Source organism: Oncorhynchus kisutch, linkage group LG25 (assembly GCF_002021735.2).
Source record: "Oncorhynchus kisutch isolate 150728-3 linkage group LG25, Okis_V2, whole genome shotgun sequence".
NCBI classification, from domain to species: domain Eukaryota; kingdom Metazoa; phylum Chordata; class Actinopteri; order Salmoniformes; family Salmonidae; genus Oncorhynchus; species Oncorhynchus kisutch.
Window position 1 is genome coordinate 32,884,880 of NC_034198.2, and position 19,515 is coordinate 32,904,394.

Genomic DNA, 19,515 nt, shown 5'->3' on the forward strand with positions numbered 1-19,515 from the left:
TAGCAGGGGTGGAACTTTGGTTTTAGAAGTGGGGGGGGGGACATCACTTTTTGTATATATTTTTGTTAAATATCCTGTTGGATAAAAACTCCAAACAGCCTACCCGACCGCTCAGAGACATTAGACATCCACATTGTCCGAAAGCTCACCGTTGCCTCGTTTTGTATCACATTCCAATGGTAAAACTGGGGGGGACAAGAATGCAATTTCAGAATGTGGCCCGTCCCCAGTGAAAGTTCCTTATTAGTTAGTTCCTCAAATGCATTTGTGCTGTGACCACTGAGTTGTGTTGGAAAACCTGACAGAACTCGTTCTGGATGCTTGACGAAAAGTGGAGTAACTGCAGGCTGCCCTAGAGGCAGACAGGAGGAGTCTGTTGCTGCTCCTTCAGTAACGCTGGTAGCTCACACACATCCCTCTGCCAGGACCATGATACACTCTCTCCAGAGTCCCCGGGAGCTAACAATGGCTAAGGAGATATGGCACCTGCTGGGGAGTGAGGGGGAGCTCAGAGCTCACCTGGTGACGTTGATGTGCTGCATGGGTCAGTATCATGTGTCTTTCTGCTTTGCTTCCCTCCAATCCTCTTCCGGGTTCAGAAGATTGGGAATTTCAATTGCTGACTGAGCGTTTAAGCTTGCCCTAGTTTCTCATTTACAGGGGGGATCTTAAAACCTCCCAAAGCTAAATCCTGTTGTGTTATAATGCTGTTGTAAATGGACTAGCTTCTCTTTTGCTACTCTTATGTTGGTTCCAAAGTCCAAGCAGATGCAGATTGTGTGGGGTTGTTGTTTTTAAAGCTGAGACAGAGGCTTTGTTAAATGTGAAGTTTATAATGTCATGTTTTTAATGTGATTTACTGGGCTCGTGATTGGTATCAAAGTATGCCTATGAGGGCTTGTAGCAGATGGACCTTTAGGCAGAGAGATAAAACAGGACAGACAGACTTCTGGCCTGAATCCTGAATCCCACACTGCAGCCTTCTCTCTGTCTTTCTGTGTGAGACAGGTAATAGTAAGTATGGAGGGTCTCTCCCCAAGCTGTGTGTCTCAGGACCAGTAGCCTACTGTCCATGTGCAGTGTTGCAGTACAGTAATGGATTTTGTTAGGCTAATGATACAGAAATATTAGATAGGTATTTTGTCTATGTTGTTAGATTCTCAGAGCAAATGTTTTTGTCTGTGTAGCATAGCTGGTGATAGTTTTTTTCTTGACAGCCTACAATTGAGCCTTTATCTTTCCATTTTCTATCCCAGAGAGACTGATGTCTGTTAGAGGCTGCATGTGGAAGCGGCCAGTCTGGATGTCATGGATACAAGAAACACAAAATAATGTGGTTGACAGTGTACAATAGTGAATCATAAGTAATGGAAGCTAGGCCTCATGCATAGAAGTTACTTCTTTTCAATTACGCTTCCAAAAATATCAATCTCTCTGGAGACTTCTGGGAATGAACCCACTTGTAAGTAAGACCCCAGGAAGAGTAGCTGCTGCTTCTTCAACAGCTAATGGGGATCCAAAGAAAAATCATAATACAATCATATGTATACAGTGGTTGGATATTGATAAGAGCATATATATTGACAAGAGGAATGAAGGGCTCATTCATGAAGGGCTCATTCAATAACTGTAGAGTTATATAGTAAATCATACATACCATGTCACAATTCTGCTTGTCATGCAAATTACCATTTCCTGTGTGTCTTTGTGTGTGTGTGGGGGGGGGATATGGTGTGTGTGTGTTTCTGTGAATTTGTGTGTGTGTGCCTTAAAGTTACACCATGCTTACCACAGGAAGTTGGTGGCACCTTAATTGGGGAGGACAGATATGTGGTAATGACTGGAACGGTATTTTATACATCAAACACATGGATAGTTCTGTTCCAGACATTATTATGAGCCTTTCTCCCCTCAGCAGTCTCATGTGATGTACTGTATGTACGTATGTAAAGTACCTTCCTAAATGTATTTTTTGTGTGTGTCTTTTCCTCAGATGAAAGAGACAGAGTGCAGAAAAAGACTTTTACAAAATGGATAAACCAACATCTCCTGAAGGTAAGAATTTAATGTATTTTGAGCCTCTTTTAGAAATACATTCTTAGAAAAATAGGTGCTATCTAGAACCTAGAAGGGTTTTTCAGCTGTCCCCATAGGAGAACCCTTTTTGGTTCCAGGAAAGACACTTTTTGGTTCCAGGTAATAGAAACATTTTGGGTTCCATGTAGAATCCTCTGTGGAAAGGGTTCTACATGGTTCCAAAATAATTAACATCCAATCACATTAACCGTTACTCTGTCACGGGAAACCTTCACTCTTGCACAGACATTTAGAAACAAAACAAACACAAGCCACAGGAGTTTTTTGAGAGAGAATAAAGACGACTTTCGAGTAGTAAGACATGTATTAAAGAAACAGATGCCATTAATAAGAAGGGTCTATAAGTGTCTTATATGGTGAGCTACCGAGTGGCTAGGAAAAGGCAAGCCCCATACTATTGTGGATGACTTAGTTCTTCCTGCTGCCGCCGATATGGCTGGGACAATACTGGGGGAAAAGGCCCAAAAAACAATACACACAATGACTTCATCAAACAACACTGTTTCACGACGCATCAGTGACATGGCAGGAGATGTTTTTAAACAATTACTGCTTCGCATTCAATCCAGTGAATTATATGCATTACAGCTGGTTGAGTCAACAGACGTGGCGGGCCTGGCACAGCTCCTGGTATATGTCCGTTACGTTTATGGGGGGTCAATTAAGGAAGACATCCTCTTCTGCAAACCATTGGAAGCCAGGACATGAGAGGATATTTTTTAAGTACTGGACAGCTTTGTGACATCAAAGTGTTGTCATCTCTACTGATGGTGCAAAAGCCATGACAGGGAGACATAGTGGAGTGGTAACGCGCGTGCAAGCAGTTGCTCCCGACGCCATTTGGGTACACTGCAGCATCCACCGAGAGGCTCTTACTGACAACGGCATGCCTGACAACTTGAAATAAGTTTTGGACACTACAGTGAAAGTGGTTAACTTTGTTAATGCAAGGCCCCTGAACACTCATGTATTTTCTGCATTATGCAATGATATGGGCAGCGACCATGTACCGCTTTTACAACCTACAGAAGTGTGCTGGGTATCAAGGGGAAAAGTATTGACACATTTAAAAAAAAGAGAGACAAGCTTAAAGTTTTCTTTACTGACCATCATTTTCATGTGTCTGACCAACTGCATGATGACAAGTTTCTCACACTACTGGCCTATCTGGGTGATGTTTTTTCTCACCTGAATGATCTGAATCTAGGATTACAGGGACTCTCTGCAACTATATTCAATGTGCGGGACAAAATTGAGGCTATGATTAAGAAGTTGGAGCTCTTTTCTGTCTTCATTAACAAGGACAACACACAGGTCTTTCCATCATTGTATGATATTTTGTGTGGAAATGAACTCAAGCTTACAGACAATGTCAAATGTCATATAGCGAAGCACCTATGTGAGTTGGGTGTGCAATTACGCAGGTACTTTTCAGAAATGGACAACACAAACAACTGGATTCGTTATCCCTTTCATGCCCTGCCTCCAGTCCACGTACTGATATCTGAACAAGAGAGCCTCATTGAAATTGCAACAAGTGGTTCTGTGAAAATATAATTTAATCAGAAGCCACTGCCAGATTTCTGGATAGGGCTGCACTCAGAGTTTCTTGCCTTGGCAAATCGCACTGTTAAGACACTGATGCCCTTTGCAACCACGTACTTATATGAGAGTGGATTCTCGGCCCCCCTGAAAAGTAAATACAGGCACAGACTGTGTGTGGAAAATGATTTAAGACTGAGAGTCTCTCCAATACAACCCAACATTGCAGAGTTATGTGCATCCTTTCAAGCACACCCTTCTCATTAACCTGTGGTGAGTTTCTCACCATTTTTGATGAACAAATAAGGTTTTATATGTAAGATGGCAAAATAAATAATGAGCAAAATTATTGATTATTATTATATTATTATTTGTGCCCTGGTTCTATAAGAGCTTTTTCTCACTTCCCACGAGCCGGGTTCTGACAAAAACTCTCAACACTCATTCTTACGTTTAATAAATGTATCGTATATGACCTACGATTAACCTTCGATTAAGATTATCCTACCAACGGGACATGTAACATCTTATGTTTCACCGAGACGAAAGATATGGATAATATAGAGTTAGCAGGATTTACCATGCACCGGCAGAACAGAGACATGTATCTCATGATAAGCTGTAGACCACACTATCTACCATGAGAGGTTTCATCTGTATTATTCGTAGCCGTCTATTTCACACCACAAAGCAAAGCTGGCACTAAGACCAACTCTATAAGGCCATAAGCAAAGAAGAAAATGCTCACCCATAGAAGTGGCGCTCCTAGTGGCCAGGGACTTTAATGCAGGCAAACTTAAATCAGTTTACCAAATTTTTACCAGCATGTCACATGTGCAACCAGGGGAAAAACAGACCCTAGACCACCTCTACTCCACACACAGAGATGCATACAAAGCTCTCCCCCGCCCTCCATTTGGCAAATCTCGTGACCAAATATGTTCCTGGATTCATCCAATGGCATTGAGGAATACACCAGCTTAGTCATCAGCTTCATCAAAAGTGCATCGATGACATCATCCCCACAGTGACTATACATACATATCCAACCAGAAGCCATGGATTACAGGCAACATCCGCATCGAGCTAAAGGCTAGAGCTGCCATTTCAAGGAGCGGGAGACTAATCCGGACACTTATAAGAAATCCCGCTATGCCCTCAGACGAACCATCAAACAAGCAAAGCGTCAATACAGGATTAAGATTGAATCCTACTACACTGGCTCTGGCACTCATCGGATGTGGCAGGGCTTGAGAACTATTACGGACTACAATGGGAAACCCAGACCCAAGCTGCCCAGTGACGCGAGCATAACAGACGAGCTAAATGCCTTTTCTGTTCGCTTCGAGGCAAGCAACACTGAAGCATGCACGAGAGCACCAGCTGTTCTGGATGACTGTATGATAACGCTCTCGGTAGCCGATGTGAACAAAACCTTTAAACAGGCCAACATTCACAAAGCCGCTGGGCCAGACGGATTATCAGGACGTGTACTCAATGCATGCGTGGACCAACTGTCAAGTGTCTTCACTGACATTTTCAACTTCCTCCTGACCAAGTCTAATACCTACATATTTCAAGCAGACCACCATAGGCCCTGTGCCCAAGGAAGTGAAGGTAACCTGCCTCAATGATTACCGCCCCATGGCACTCACGTTGGTAGCCATGAAGTGCTTTGAAAGGCTGGTCATGGCTCACATCAACAGCATCCTAGACCCACTCGAATTCGCATACCGCCCCAACAGATCCACAGATGACGCAATCTCAATCGCACTCCACACTGCCCTTTCTCACCTGGACAAAAGGAACACCTATGTGAGAATGCTGTTCATTGACTACAGCTCAGCGTTCAACACCATAGTGCCCACGAAGCTCATCACTAAGCTAAGGACTCTGGGACTAAACACCTCCCTCTGCAACTGGATCCTGGACTTCCTGATGGGCCACCCCCAGGTGGTAAGAGTAGGCAACAACACGTCTGCCACACTGATCCTTAACAGTGTGGCCCCTCAGGGGTCTGTACTTAGTCTCCTCCTGTATTCCCTGTTCACCCATGACTGCGTGGCCAAACACAACTCCAACACCATCATTAAGTTTGCTGACAACACAACAGTGGTAAGCCTGATCACTGACAGCGATGAGACGGCCTATAGGGAGGAGGTCAGAGAACTGGCAGTGTGGTGCCAGGACAATAACCTCTCCCTCAATGTGAGCAAGACTAAGGAGCTGATCGGACTACAGGAAAATGCAGGCTGAACAGGCCCCGATTAACATTGACGGGGCTGTAGTGGAGTGGGTGTAGAGTTTCAAGTTCCTTGGTGTCCACATCACCAACAAACTATCATGGTCCAAACATACCAAGACAGTCATAAAGAAGGCACGACAAAACCTTTTCCCCCTCAGGAGACTGAAAATATTTGTCATGGGTCCCCAGATCCTCAAAAGGTTCTACTGCTGCACCATCGAGAGCACCCTGACCGGTTGCATCACCGCCAGGGTAGTGTGAATGGCCCAGTACATCACTGGGGCCAAGCTTCCTGCCATCCAGGACCTATGTAATAGACGTTGTTAGAGAAAAGCCCATAAAATTGTCAGAGACTCCTGTCAACCAAGTTATAGACTGTTTTCTCGGAGCGCCAAGTCTAGGTCCAAAATTCCCCTCAACAGCTTCTACCCCCAAGCCATAAGACTGCTGAACAATTCATAAAATCGTTACCAGACAATTTACATTGACCCCCACCCCCCCCCTCCTTTTGTTACACTGCTGCTACTCGCTGTTTGTTTGTTACCTATGCATAGTCACTTTGCCCCCATCTACATGTACAGATTACCTCAACTAGCCTGTACCCCTGTACACTGACTTGGTACCGGTGGCCCCTGTATTTAGCCTCGTTATTGTTTTCTTATTGTGTTACTTTTCATTATTACCTTTTATTTTAGTCTACTTGGTAAATATTTTCTTATTCTTGAACTGCACTGTTGGTTAAGGGCTTGTAAGTAAGCATTTCACAGTAAAGTCTACACTTGTATTCGGTGTATGTGACAAATCTAGTTTGATTTGATTTGTATAGTGTGTGTGTGGCACGCTTACAATGATGGCAAAAAACAACATTTGAGAGTGCGCTGACCCTGGTGCTAGAGGGGGTAGGCAGCTGGAGGTTGAATGTTTGAAGTAGTACGGGACTATAAAACGTTTGTTACCACTGTCCTATGGGGGACAGCTGAAGAACCCTTTTGGAACAATTTTTTCTAAGAGTGATTTTGATTCATCTTTCCTTTTATTTGATTGGGGAGTCTTTATTTGGCCTGCCATATCAATAATCTAATAAGAGATTTAATGTAATATGAGAGACAACGTTACAACTTTGCTGTAATATTGTGGCCTGCACCAGTCTTAAAGGAAAAATCCACTCAAAAACGACATGTTGGTATTTTGTTTCATTAGTCCACTGTTAATATTGTCCAAAAATGTTTTGCATGTCAGCAGTCAAGTTTTCAAGACATTGGATTTTCATGAAGATGATGGACATCATGATGATGTGGCAAATGACACTTTGCTTCTTGCAAGTCCAATACCAACATATAGTTTTTAAATGGATTCTTCCTTTCATCCAATTCATCACATGTACAGTGTTAGCTAGGTTCAGTCTAGGCATGTAGATGAATCTGTTTTGCTTTTCCCATGGCAGTAGGACTCTTGTTGTGTTTGAATCCGGTCCCGTAGGTAGATGATTTCTCACATACCTCACTGCCTAATTATCGTATTGTCCATCCACTTCTCTGTCATCACCTTTCAGCCATTCTGTGTTGAAATGGTTACTGTTTCTACAACACACAGGAGTGATGGTATGATGGTAATGATAATAGAACGACAGGCTGTTTCATGTTTTAGCCCTGTCAGTTTCCATGAAGATGAAATATACTGTGTAATTACCCGATGCAGGGAATAATCCATTAAAGACCGGCGTTTATCCTCAGCCAATTTATTGCCACTACTGATGACAGATCTAGAGTCGAGATGCCAATCGGAGATGGTTGTTGCTAGCTTGTCAGAGTTTGTCCTGCCTACATGTCTTCCACCCATCTCATGGTGCAGGGTACATGTACTGAGTCGTTTTTGTTTACTCAGCAGGAATCTAAATTACTCTGGTTCATTTGCTGTGGAATTAGGGAACACCTAGTCATGGAGGCAGAGCAACAAGTGTCTGCATGCACTGTCTGTCTTCACAATACATTTCCCACTTTCCCATATGAGCAAGCATGAAATATTTCAAGGCAATTTGTTATTATGCATGAAAATCCATGCCTGTTTATTGTGTAATGTGCTTAGGGAGCAAGTTATAATCCTGTTTTCGTCACATATTCAATTGATTTAGACTGCATGATTTGGTCGAAGGCAAAAGTGTTGTAAACCCCCGAAGCTAACAAAGTGCACCGTATAATTGGTGCCTTTCCATATGTTGCTATGTGCATAATAGCAAAGTTATGCAGCATATTGGGATAGAGAACAATATGGTGGAGGCAGCAGCAGCTGAGACGAGGAAACAGCCCTTGCCTTAGCCTAATTGTCTAAGATAATTGAGGAGAGAGGAAAGCCCAACTTAATTAGGTCCTATAATCAATAGCCTTTCAGTTAAATGTGCCTGGCTTTATAAATCATCCATACATATCTACAGAAATAAGACAGATCTTGCTTCTGTTGTCTGTTTGAGTGTTTGTTTAATTAATAGCCTGCAGATTCTGTGAGCACCAAGCCCTGGCTTTATAAATCATCCATACATATCTACAGAAATAAGACAGATCTTGCTTCTGTTGTCTGTTTGAGTGTTTGTTTAATTAATAGCCTGCTGATTCTGTGAGCACCAAGCCTCATGCAACGGCAAAATGTCAGATAAAGCAAATTCACAGATTCGGCTGTTTTTAACCGTCGCTGGGCTGTAATAAAGGCTTTATATGTTATTATTTTTTTTCCGTTAGAACAGACTCTCCGGTACACTTATTTATTTAGTGTTGTTTACACTGTTACAAATGGTCAGAAAAAATAATAATATTGTAATCTAACAGCAACTTTTTGGCACACATAATACTCATGCAATGCTTGCTCATATACCCTTCTTTTTCTGGATCTCCTGTAGTTTCCACCACTAAGTCTTCCACAGATCTGACTTCCCCTTTACCTCCTGAGCAACCAGTAAACATTTGTCCGTTTCAAGTTTATTTTTAAGGTCCTCCACATCCATTTTCTGTCACTTGTTGCCATGTTCAGAGTTTGTTAATACCAATTTATTGATGTGATTACGATAAGCTATAGGTCAGGCTCTATTGGTCACATGCATACGATGCTCACATGTTTCACGTAAAGAGAGCAAGGGTTCAGGGAATAGGGAATGTTTTGGTAACAGAACTTTTCAGACAGAAACAAGTTAGAAACTAAACGGCTGTAATGATGTTACAGCTTCAGCACAGACAGCGCAATAAATACTTGCTGTGCTGTGGTGCCTTTTCGCTGCATTAGGGCAGAGAGCGAGACAACGTACGCCAGTCACACAGGCACTCGCTGTCAGTGTCACCATTGGGCTCCTTCTTACGTCAATTGTGTCTCTTAATTATTTAATCAATCAGTGTACTTAAGGCATCAGACAAGCTCAGTACATACAGTATGTAGTGGATTTTATTCAAACACATAGCATGTGTATTTCTATATATGGAAAAATAAATGTAAACATTTAGAACAATCGATTGGTCAAAAGAACAAGACTACTCTCGGTCGGACAATATTGTTTGGGGTTGGGGACAGCCCTACACTGAACAAAGAAATAAACACAACATGCAACAACTTGAAAGATTTTACTGAGTTACCGTTCATATAAGGAAATCAGTAAATTTAAATAAATGCATTAGGCCCTAATCTATGCATTTCACATGACTGGGAATCAGTGGCGGTCAGTGCCGTTTAAGATGAGGGAGGATGATCTTTTTTTTTAAGTGCATGGCCTTATTTCTATTACAGCATATAGGATGACATTCTTATTCCATTCACCCAGCTCAATGTAATATCGATAGGTTTAGGCTACTACATGTTACTCAAATGTTCCATGTACCCATCATGAGGTTGCTACAACCTAGCCTATGAATGAAAGTTTACAACATAGGTCCACAGCTCGAGAGAATTTTGAGTAACCAAGGTGACAGACAGTGGCACATTCAATAACGCCTTGCACACTCTTGCCTGGATCTAGCTAATATGCGGTGTAATCATTAGTCCAACAGTTGCAAATGTGAATTTCTATTGGACAGATTCAGGTATGTTTATCCCCTTTTCGTTCCTTTTGTTTCTGTTTAAGAATCGTTTTTCCACAGGATTGGCGGAATGAATACGCCCCTGATAACACGCAAACACAGTTCACTTTCACAGCAGCCAGATACAAACAGCATGATCACTTTGCTCGTTGTATATTTAATTCCTTATAGAACCTATCTGCGTGCTCTCCTCCTCTCACTTTTTCTGTGACCAGGTGAAAAAACCTTTCCAAGCCAAACCTTCATATCATAACCACTAACTGCTACACACAGCCAGCCTACATTATTGTCACCATATTAGCTAACGTCATAGTCAACATAGATACTAGAACGAATGAGTTAGTAAACCCGCTAAATCATACAGTACAGTGTACAGTCAGAAAGCAGTTTAGCAGTTACACCGGTGGGCCCCAGTGGCAATAAATGAATAAAACCAAAAGCTTACCTTGACTTGGAAGAGTTCCCGTGTTGAATAGCCATTGCCAGCTAGCTAACATAGCATCCCTCTCTGTTTGAGCCTGGTGTTTGAGTAGGCTAATCTAGCTAGCTGCATTTACTAACTAAATTATAGTAAATAAAAATACAATCAATGGTTTCCTTACCTGAACTTCAGCTGTAGCTGTAATTTTCTCCTCTCTCTTTCTCTCTCTCTCTCTTTCTCTCTCTCTCTTTCTCTCTCTCTCTCTCTCTCTGCCTCTCTCACTCTCTCTCTCTCTTCTCCTTAATTTCGTAAAATACATTAATTTGTTCATCACTGTTCAACTATTGTCTTAGTCAACTGCTCACCACACTTTATGCATTGCAGTGCTAGATAGCAGTAGCTTATGCTTTCAGTGCTTTCTGATCTTTTGATTGGGTGGACAACATCAGTTCATGCTGCAAGAGCTCTGATAGTCTGGAGGATGTCCTCCAGAAGTTGACCCAGAAGTTGTTTTGTATTGAAGTCAATGTACCCAGAGGAGGACAGAAACTAACTGTCCTCCGAGTACACTATAGTGCTACACTACAGAGTGCTGTTGAGGCTACTGTAGACCTTCATTGCAAAACAGTGCGTTTTAATCAATTATTTGATGGCGTGAATATATTTAGTATAGTTTTATCTAAAAAGGACAACTTTTTTAATGTTTCACTATTTTCATTTTTATTAAATTCCCCTAAGAAGCCTACACTGCTGTGAATATAGATATGCATATTTTGGTCACAGGTAGGGGCGTGGATCACAAAACAAGTCCGTATCTGGTGGGACCGCCATTTGCTTCGTTCAGCGCGACACATCTTCTTCGCATAGACTTGATCAGGCTGTTGATTGTGACCTGTGGCGAAGTGGTCTAAGGCACTACATCTTAGTGCTAGAGGCGTCACTACAGCTCCTGTTTAGATTCCAGGCTGTATCACAACCGGCCGTGATTGGTGGCGCACAATTGGCCCAGCGTCGCCCGGGTTAGGGTTTGGCCGGGGTTGGCTGTCATTGTAAAAAATTATTTGTTCTTAACTGACTTGCCTAGTTAAATAAAATGACAAATAAATAAATAATAATCATTAAAATAAAATAACAATTCCACTCTTCTTCAGTGGCTGTGTGAAGTTGCTGGATATTGGCAGGAATTGGAACATGCTGTCATTTAAAATGACAACATTGTGTTCCAAAGTTAAGTACAATGATATACAAACAATATAACTGTGCCTGTTAGCTGGGGTTATGTGGTGGAGATGAGAGGGGTCTGGCACCTGGTCTCCGTAAAAGCTGGTCACTGGGCAGCCGGGGGATTTCACAGGCCTGGTGGTATCCAGGACAGGAAGAAAGGGAGATTGGCCTACTGGGAGGAGAAAGCCTAGGAGTAGTATGGAAAGCCTAGGAGTTGTTGAGTATGGGGCAGGATGAAGTGCCTTGAGGGCCATGGATATGTGGCATAGCCATGTGCTCCCTCTGTTATTCAGAGGCTCTAGTGTCTGAAGGGGAACCTGATTGGAATTATTTTGATAAAGCCTTTGCTGTTGTGTCTTAGAGAGAAATGTTAAGACCATATAACCCTGATTCCCAGCCTCTTTGCAGCATGTCAGTCACAGTCAGTGGAGCTTTTTGGCTTCTTGTCTTTGTCTGGTCTTCTCCTTTTCGTGTAACTATATCATCAACTCAGCACGGTGCTACCATTGCCGTTACAAGCCTTTTGTGAAGAAAGACAGACAAGCCCCTGTTAGTCAGGTTTTCTAAAACAGGTTATGGATATCTCAAAAGGTCAGCACGTGTTAAAATAAGCACATGGAGAGGTGTGGCTTTTCTTTGATTTTGACAGAGTGGAAGTATATAAGAGGCTCAGATTGAATGGGAAGAGGGAGGGGCAGCTGCTCTGTATGCAGGAAGGATAGTAGTATCATGGTTTTACCCTAACTTTAATCCAGAGCACATTCAAAGGTTGAACGTCTGTACTTTGTCTGTCAAAGATTACTTTGCCATTGTGTTAGCAGTTGATGTTACTCTTCAATAACACAGACTCCTAAGCAAATCAGGGGGAGAAAAATATCTTTATTCAAAGAGGACAAATCCTTGATGTGACGCTGAGAAGTAGATGTTAATTCTTCAAGTCCTCAGTGATTCTCACCCCAGAACAAAGTGACAGGATGTAATTTATGACCCCCAACCCTAGCCTGTGGTTGACCAATTAGAATTCCTTGCAGTAAAATTGGGCCAAATAACAAGTATCCTGTTTCAGCCTCATGTAAAATATACTAATTATATGGTGATAAATCACAGTCTGTAAAAATAGGATCAGGAAATAAGGTTGTTTAAGGAAGCCTAATTGTAGTTTCAGTCAGGCAATATACTGTAAATGTTTTGAGATTCGAATCAGACCTGGGTCAAATACATTACGTCAAATACTTTGAAGTGACTGAAATGCACTTGATTTAGTTTACACGCTACAATGGAACCAATGGAATAGTCTCAAAAAACTAAATTGACACAGGTCTGATTTAAATATCCCAATAGGTATCCACGCTCATCATGTTCCCACATACGCACACTGACACTCCAACGTGCACACACACATTTTCACACTCACATATCCTGCTGCTACTCTGTGTATTATCTATCCTGATTGTCTAGTCACTTTTACCCCAACCTACATATTGTATTACCTCAATAACCGCAACACCTCGTACCCCTGCACATTGACTCGGTACTGGTACTCCTTGTATATAGCCTCGTCTTATTTAATTGTGTTACTATTTTGTGCAAATGTTTCTTATTTCTTTTTTTTTTTCTTAAAAAAAAAAGTACCCCCTTTTCGTGGTATCCAATTGTTTGTAATGACTATCTTGTCTCATCGCTACAACTCCTGTACGAGCTCGGGAGAGACAAAGGTCGAAAGCCATGCGTCCTCCGAAACACAACCCAACCAATGGTTCTTAACACAGCACGCATCTAACCCGGAAGCCAGCCACACGAATGTGTCGGAAGAAATACCGTGCACCTGGCAACCTTGGTTAGCGCGCACTGCGCCGGCCCGCCACAACCGTTGCTGGTGCGCAGTGAGACAATGATATCACTACCGGCCAACCCGGACGATGCTAGGCCAATTGTGCGTCGCCCCACGGATCTCCCGGTCACGGCCGGCTGCGACAGAGCCTGGGCGCAAACCCAGAGTCTCTGGTGGCACAGCTAACGCTGCGATGCAGTGCCCGAGACCACTGCGCCACCCGGGAGGCATCTGTTTCTTATTTTTTAACTCTGCATTGTTGGGAAAGGGCTCGTAAGTAAGCATTTCACTGTAAAGCCTACACCTGTTGTATTTGGCACTTGTGACAAATAATATGTGATTTGATTTGATGCCGCTTGAAACACCAGGATAGTAGGTTCGATTCCCGGCACCACCCGTACTTAAAATATATGCCTGCATGATTGTGAGTACCTTTGGATAAAAGCATCTGCCAAACGTTATATATCATATTATTCTAGTAACTTTCCTTTCCTCTGGCCTTTAGGTCCGGAAGCATGTTAATGACCTGTATGAAGACCTACGAGATGGACATAACCTGATCTCACTGCTGGAGGTCCTGACTGGCCAGTCATTGGTGAGTACTGTGTTGTCATGGTAACGTAGCCTGTGTACATGATGAGTCAGAGGGTATGTGAAATGGATCCCTATTCCCTAGGGAACTACTTTTGACCAGAGCCCATGCAAAAATGCAGGATGGCGCCGACAGACATAAAAAATAAATAATAATCTAAACAAGCATTTCGCTACACCCGCAATAACATCTGCTAAATATGCGTATGTGACCAATAAAATGTGATTTATAGGGAATAGGGTGCCATTTTTCATTGTGTTAGACAGTTTTATTTTGGGAACTGTATCTGAGTTCTTGAAAGAAAAGTTAGAACAGAGATGTACATTATAGGCTATGGTTTGTCTTGCTACTAAACCCCAAGATAACACAATTCATTCCATTGTGTGATTCTGATTAACGTAATGGGTGTTTTCGTATATTAGTCTGTACACTGGAGCAGTATCACGGTGCATTTATGAGAATTCCCAAAAACTTAAATTTTCTTCACGCAAAACATTTTTATGAATGTTTTCACTTTACCAGACATGCTATATAACTTTATTGTTTATAAATCACGTCCTGGATCCTGAACCTCTTGGGCAAGGGCCGGAATTTATTTGGTTTTTACATACACCTAAAGTCCACATATACAGTATATCCTACAGTTTTTGTCGAACAGATATGTGAAAATTCCCCAACACCATATATGCTTCAAGGCTAAGGGGAAACCAACTGCAATCCCACTGGTCAAAAAATGGTTGAATCAACGTTGTTTCCACGTCATTTCAACCCAAACATTCAATGTGATGATGTTGAATCAATGTGGAAAACTGATTGGATTTGCAAGTCATCAACGTAAGGGAATGTAGGTTTTTTTCCACCTAACTTTTAGCCTAAATCCAATGACAGGGTGACATTGAATTCACGTTAGTTGATAACTCAAAACTAGACATTGAACTGACGTCTGTGCCCAGTGGGATGCTTGTTTTAACAACGTTTCTTATGTCATTGTGTTCCAAACAAAACACTGCCTGATAGAAATTATGGATGGGAGACGTAGACAAGGAATCGTGATCACTTCAGTTCGGATCACTCAAAATGTCATCACAATAGAGCTTGCCTTTCCAACCCTGTTCCTGGAGAACTACACTTTCAGTTTCAACTAACCTGATTCAGCTTATCTATCAACCGGCTAATTGTTAGAATCAGGAGCGCTTAGATTAGGGTTGGAACTCTCCAGGAACAGGGTTGTAGATGCCTGCATTAGAGAACATGAAAATGAATCACAATCGTTTCTGATCGTTGTTTGATGACGTGCAGCAGCATCTCTGTAACTCATGTGAGGAGAAATGAGGTTCCCTCTAAAATAGGTGAAGCTGATTTTTCTCCTCGAAGTAGTAGTACTCTCTTTTGTTTACGTCCTGTTTCCTCTCTACCCTCTTCCTCCTCTCCTCTGTTTCTTCTGTATTGGATTGTTTCACTTTATGTCCTCCTTTTTATTTGTCCAACTTGTGTCCATGTCTATTTGTCTCTCCCTTGTGTGTTTCTTTCTTGCGCTCACGTTAACTCGGTCTGGTAAGCCAAGGGAGCGTGATTTCCTCAAGACGTTGCGGTTGGTGAGTTCGGCAGAAGCATGTGCGGTTGAGCAGCATGGACATGAACAGGATGATGATAAGGGGGTAGGTGTGGTTCACCATCCTCCCCCTTGTAACACAACTAATGCAGCGCGTGCCGTGGACATTAATGAGAGTGGAACAACAGTCCCTCCACAGGCTTTTCACTTTAGTGGACCGTAGTTGGCTAGGTCAATTTTTTTTCTTGTAGATTGTATGATAGAAGCAACTCTGTGCTCGATGCTGCTGTGTAGACTAGGGCGTAGGCCCACTGTATTGCTTTAGAAATGCTAGCTGACAAGCTGAGATGGATTACATGATGGCAATGCACTCGCCTTATGAGCTAAAGGCCCAGGCTCATGTTCAATTTTTCTCAACAACAACAAACTGTGGGATTGTACATGCCATAGGAAAGTAAAGGAGAAACACCATGCACTTCAGTCTTGGATAGGATTGCAAGCGCTGGCACATCTCAGTCACATTTGAAACGCGTAACATTATTATGTGGTTCATAAGAGCTCCGCCTGGGTCTTTAAGTCCAACCTCAGTAGCTTTGTGCATCATTGAGCCATACAATCAAACTGAACGTCAACATTTATGAACCATTGGACATGTTTCATCAGATAGTGGCTTTCTATTGTATTTAGTGTATACCAAAAACCAAGCCACTTGACTGAACGTGCCGAGTTAAAGGAGAGTGAGCCGTTGAGGGAAAGGCTTTTGTGGTGAAAGGGATTCCTCCGTCTCTTCTCTTGTCTAGCCAGGAGAGTAATGACTGAATCCAGAGGGCTTTGCTGCAGCTCAATCCCGGGTTGTAAGGGGACTGCCTGGCTTGTGACACAGTTTCCATCTCATTACCTTGAGCTGTAACCTCCCATTGTCCACGGGTGTCTTTCGCAGGAGTTTGGCTCTCTGCTCACAAAATGACACATTTTCAGGTGTTTTACCTCACAGCTAAATTCATCCTAGATGCTTTTTGGATTTGGGAAAGGTCCTCATTGGAATGAGTTTATCACTCAGACACACTGGTTTATAGCTTCATGTTTAGCCTTTTGTCATTAGTACTGTAGATGTGAATGGTGAAATATGTCAGATGATGTGTTCTGTCAGTTCAGTTTGGGAGGACATAGACACATTTATTTTCTATCTAGTACATACAGTGTGTAGTAATAGCAGTGATTTGTAGCAGGCCAATTCCACGGTAACAGTGACGCTGAGACTCCGATTTTTCACTTTAAAATGTATGTCAAACAAAAAGCAATGAAGAACTTGAAGAAAAGTGCAAATGCAAAGTTTGGTAAAAGAATGACTGCACTGTTCTTCAATAAAATGTGTTTTTGTAAAAAATGTAAAAGTCATTCTTGTGCATAGAGTTGTATGGTTTGTTTAACCTTGCAATCATTGGTTTTTGTTTGACATACATTTTAAAGTTAAAAATCTGAGTTTCAGTGTAACTATGTTACTGTGGAATTGGCCAATGACCGCCCTGGATCCGGATTTGTTGGTTCCCTCCCTTTTGGTTTTTCTCTCTTTCCCTCAGCAGATGAGTGGGTAAGACCCTGGCAGCAGCATGTCCTGTGTCCTCATACTACTAATGGTGTGGTGAGTCCCTGGTCCTTGGAAAGGGAGAGACCACATGGCAACGTCACTAACATGACCCGCTCTTCCCATTCCTCCTCTATGCCCACAGCCTCGGGAGAAAGGGAGGATGCGGTTCCACAGACTCCAGAATGTACAGATAGCCCTGGACTTCTTAAAGAGGCGGCAGGTAAGGACCAATCACACGTGCCGGAATGGTAGAACTTAAAATATGTAAGATCATTTTCTGTTTACCAATTCATCATGTAAAGCTATTCAAATAAAGCATACTGTATGTCCAGGGAGATAAAGATTGACTTCGAAATTGGACGTCTATCAATGTCCTGAGGATGTCGGAAAATGCCTTATCAACCAGCCACTAGGGGCAACAGTGAGCACTATTACAGTCAAGGAGACGAGTGCCTTGTGGACGGGGTTGGGCGTAATCTCTTGATGATGTTCAAACCCAGTGTGGGAGGGGACACTGTTTTATCTCTATCCCAAACCTTAACCCTTACCTTAACCATTCAGAATGAGTGACTAAACTTAAGAAATGGAACGATACAAGGTTAAGGAGCAACCCAGGGTGTCAAAAACACTTTGAAATGTGACGTTTGGATCAACTTCAAAATGTGACACTTGAAGAAACGTGGATAAACATCTAATTCTCTAGTGAGACTGTGAGAACCTGTTGGAACTGTATGTCCACATCAAAACGGTAACACTGCTCATACACGACATGGACAGCCAACTTCATTACCTCATAATGGATTCAATACCTCCCTCATCATGACTCACAATAGAGAGCATACGGAAACCATCTCCCAATGGTGATTACATCTCTGTTTGCCCCTCCCCCACATCCACCACAGTCAGGAAGTGATCGGGATGGAGAACAGTGTGCTACGGCCTGCCAGACATCACGTCATTGAGAGCAACCCAAGACCTGAGACAAAGGATTCATAGATCGTTCACTTATGCCATTGTTTTAATGACACACCAATCCTCAGTCACACCTCATACATATTCATAAACAAAAATTGACAATGACAACCATGCCATTGTTCTGTCCTGCTGTGGATGTACAGCTAGAATGTATCATAATAAGGGTAGAGGTGCCATCAACATTGCAATGAACTGTGGGAAGGGATGTCTTTGTTTCCAGTTTGACTATTGCTGAACAACTGAATAAGAATAATTCTGTGCATAATTAAATAAAGTTGTGTTTATTTCTGCTTCTGACAGGGATTGTCATGCATATCAATGAAAGGCAGTGTTTTAAACATCATGGCCTATTCCAGCACAGTAGCAGTTTCAGACAATCATCTACAATACAAACACTTTGCGTAGGGAATGATGAATGTATGGGAACAATATTAAACTGCATTAGTTTATTAGAATGACAACATGACATCACATTGTGTACTAGTACATAAACCACCACACCATAGAGCCCCATTGTGGTGTATAGGTATTGACTCAAGGCCACAGAATAATAGCTAGGATTTATTGGCAGCGCTTCAGTTGCTATTTGTATTTATTAAGGATCCATGCCAAGGCAGCAGCTCTTCTTCCTGGGGCCCAGCAACATTAAGGCAGTTACATACAATTTACATTATTACATGACATTACATTGTATAACACTTTACCAATACATTTAGTGTGTTCCCTCAGGCCACCATCCCATATTCACAATACAACATCCATGTGTCTGTGTGTGTAGAGTGTGTCTCTTATCATGTGTATGTGTGTCTGTACCTGTGTGTGTCTCTTCACACACTCTTCCAAATACACGTATTGATGAAGTCAATCTGTCCTCTACTTTGAGCCATGAGGGATTGACATGCATGTCATTCATGTTAGCTCTCTGTGTACATTTCAGGGCCAGCCGTGCTGCCCTGTTCTTGGCCCGTTGTAATTCTCCTAAGTCCCTCTTTGTAGCACCTGACCACACGACTGAACAGTAGTACAAGTGCGGCTAAACTAGGGCCTGTAGGACCTGCCTTGTTGATAGTGCTGTTGAGAAGGTAGAACAGTGTTTTATTATGGACAGACTTCTCCTGATCTTAGTGTTTTGACCATGACAGTTTACACTCCAGGGTTACTTTCAGCAGTTTAGTCACCTCAACTTGATCAATTTTCACATGATTTATTACAAGGTTTATTTGAGGTTTAGGGTTTAGTGAATGATTTGTCCCAAATACAATGCTTTTAGTTTTTGAAATAGTTAGTGCTAACTTATTCCTTGCCACCCATTCTAAAACTAACTGCAGCTCTTTATTAATTGTTGCAGAGATTTCCCTGTAGTAGCTGACGTGTATAGTGTTGAGTCATCAGA

At 42.2% G+C, this 19,515-nt stretch overlaps 1 protein-coding gene across 10 annotated transcripts in view; it reads left to right on the plus strand.

Annotated features, from left to right (window-relative positions):
• dst (dystonin) overlaps positions 1–19,515 on the plus strand; it is a 192,557-nt gene that overhangs the window by 50,596 nt on the left and 122,446 nt on the right. For 5 of the 10 annotated variants that reach the window (XM_031805208.1, XM_031805209.1, XM_031805202.1 and 2 more), the window contains 4 exons: positions 1,994–2,055; positions 13,921–14,010; positions 15,567–15,665; positions 17,290–17,367. In XM_031805208.1, coding sequence (XP_031661068.1) covers positions 1,994–2,055; positions 13,921–14,010; positions 15,567–15,665; positions 17,290–17,367 — 329 coding nt within the window. The remainder of the gene's footprint in view (positions 1–1,993; positions 2,056–13,920; positions 14,011–15,566; positions 15,666–17,289; positions 17,368–19,515) is intronic. The other 5 variants (XM_031805212.1, XM_031805213.1, XM_031805210.1 and 2 more) reach the window with 1 other exon arrangement.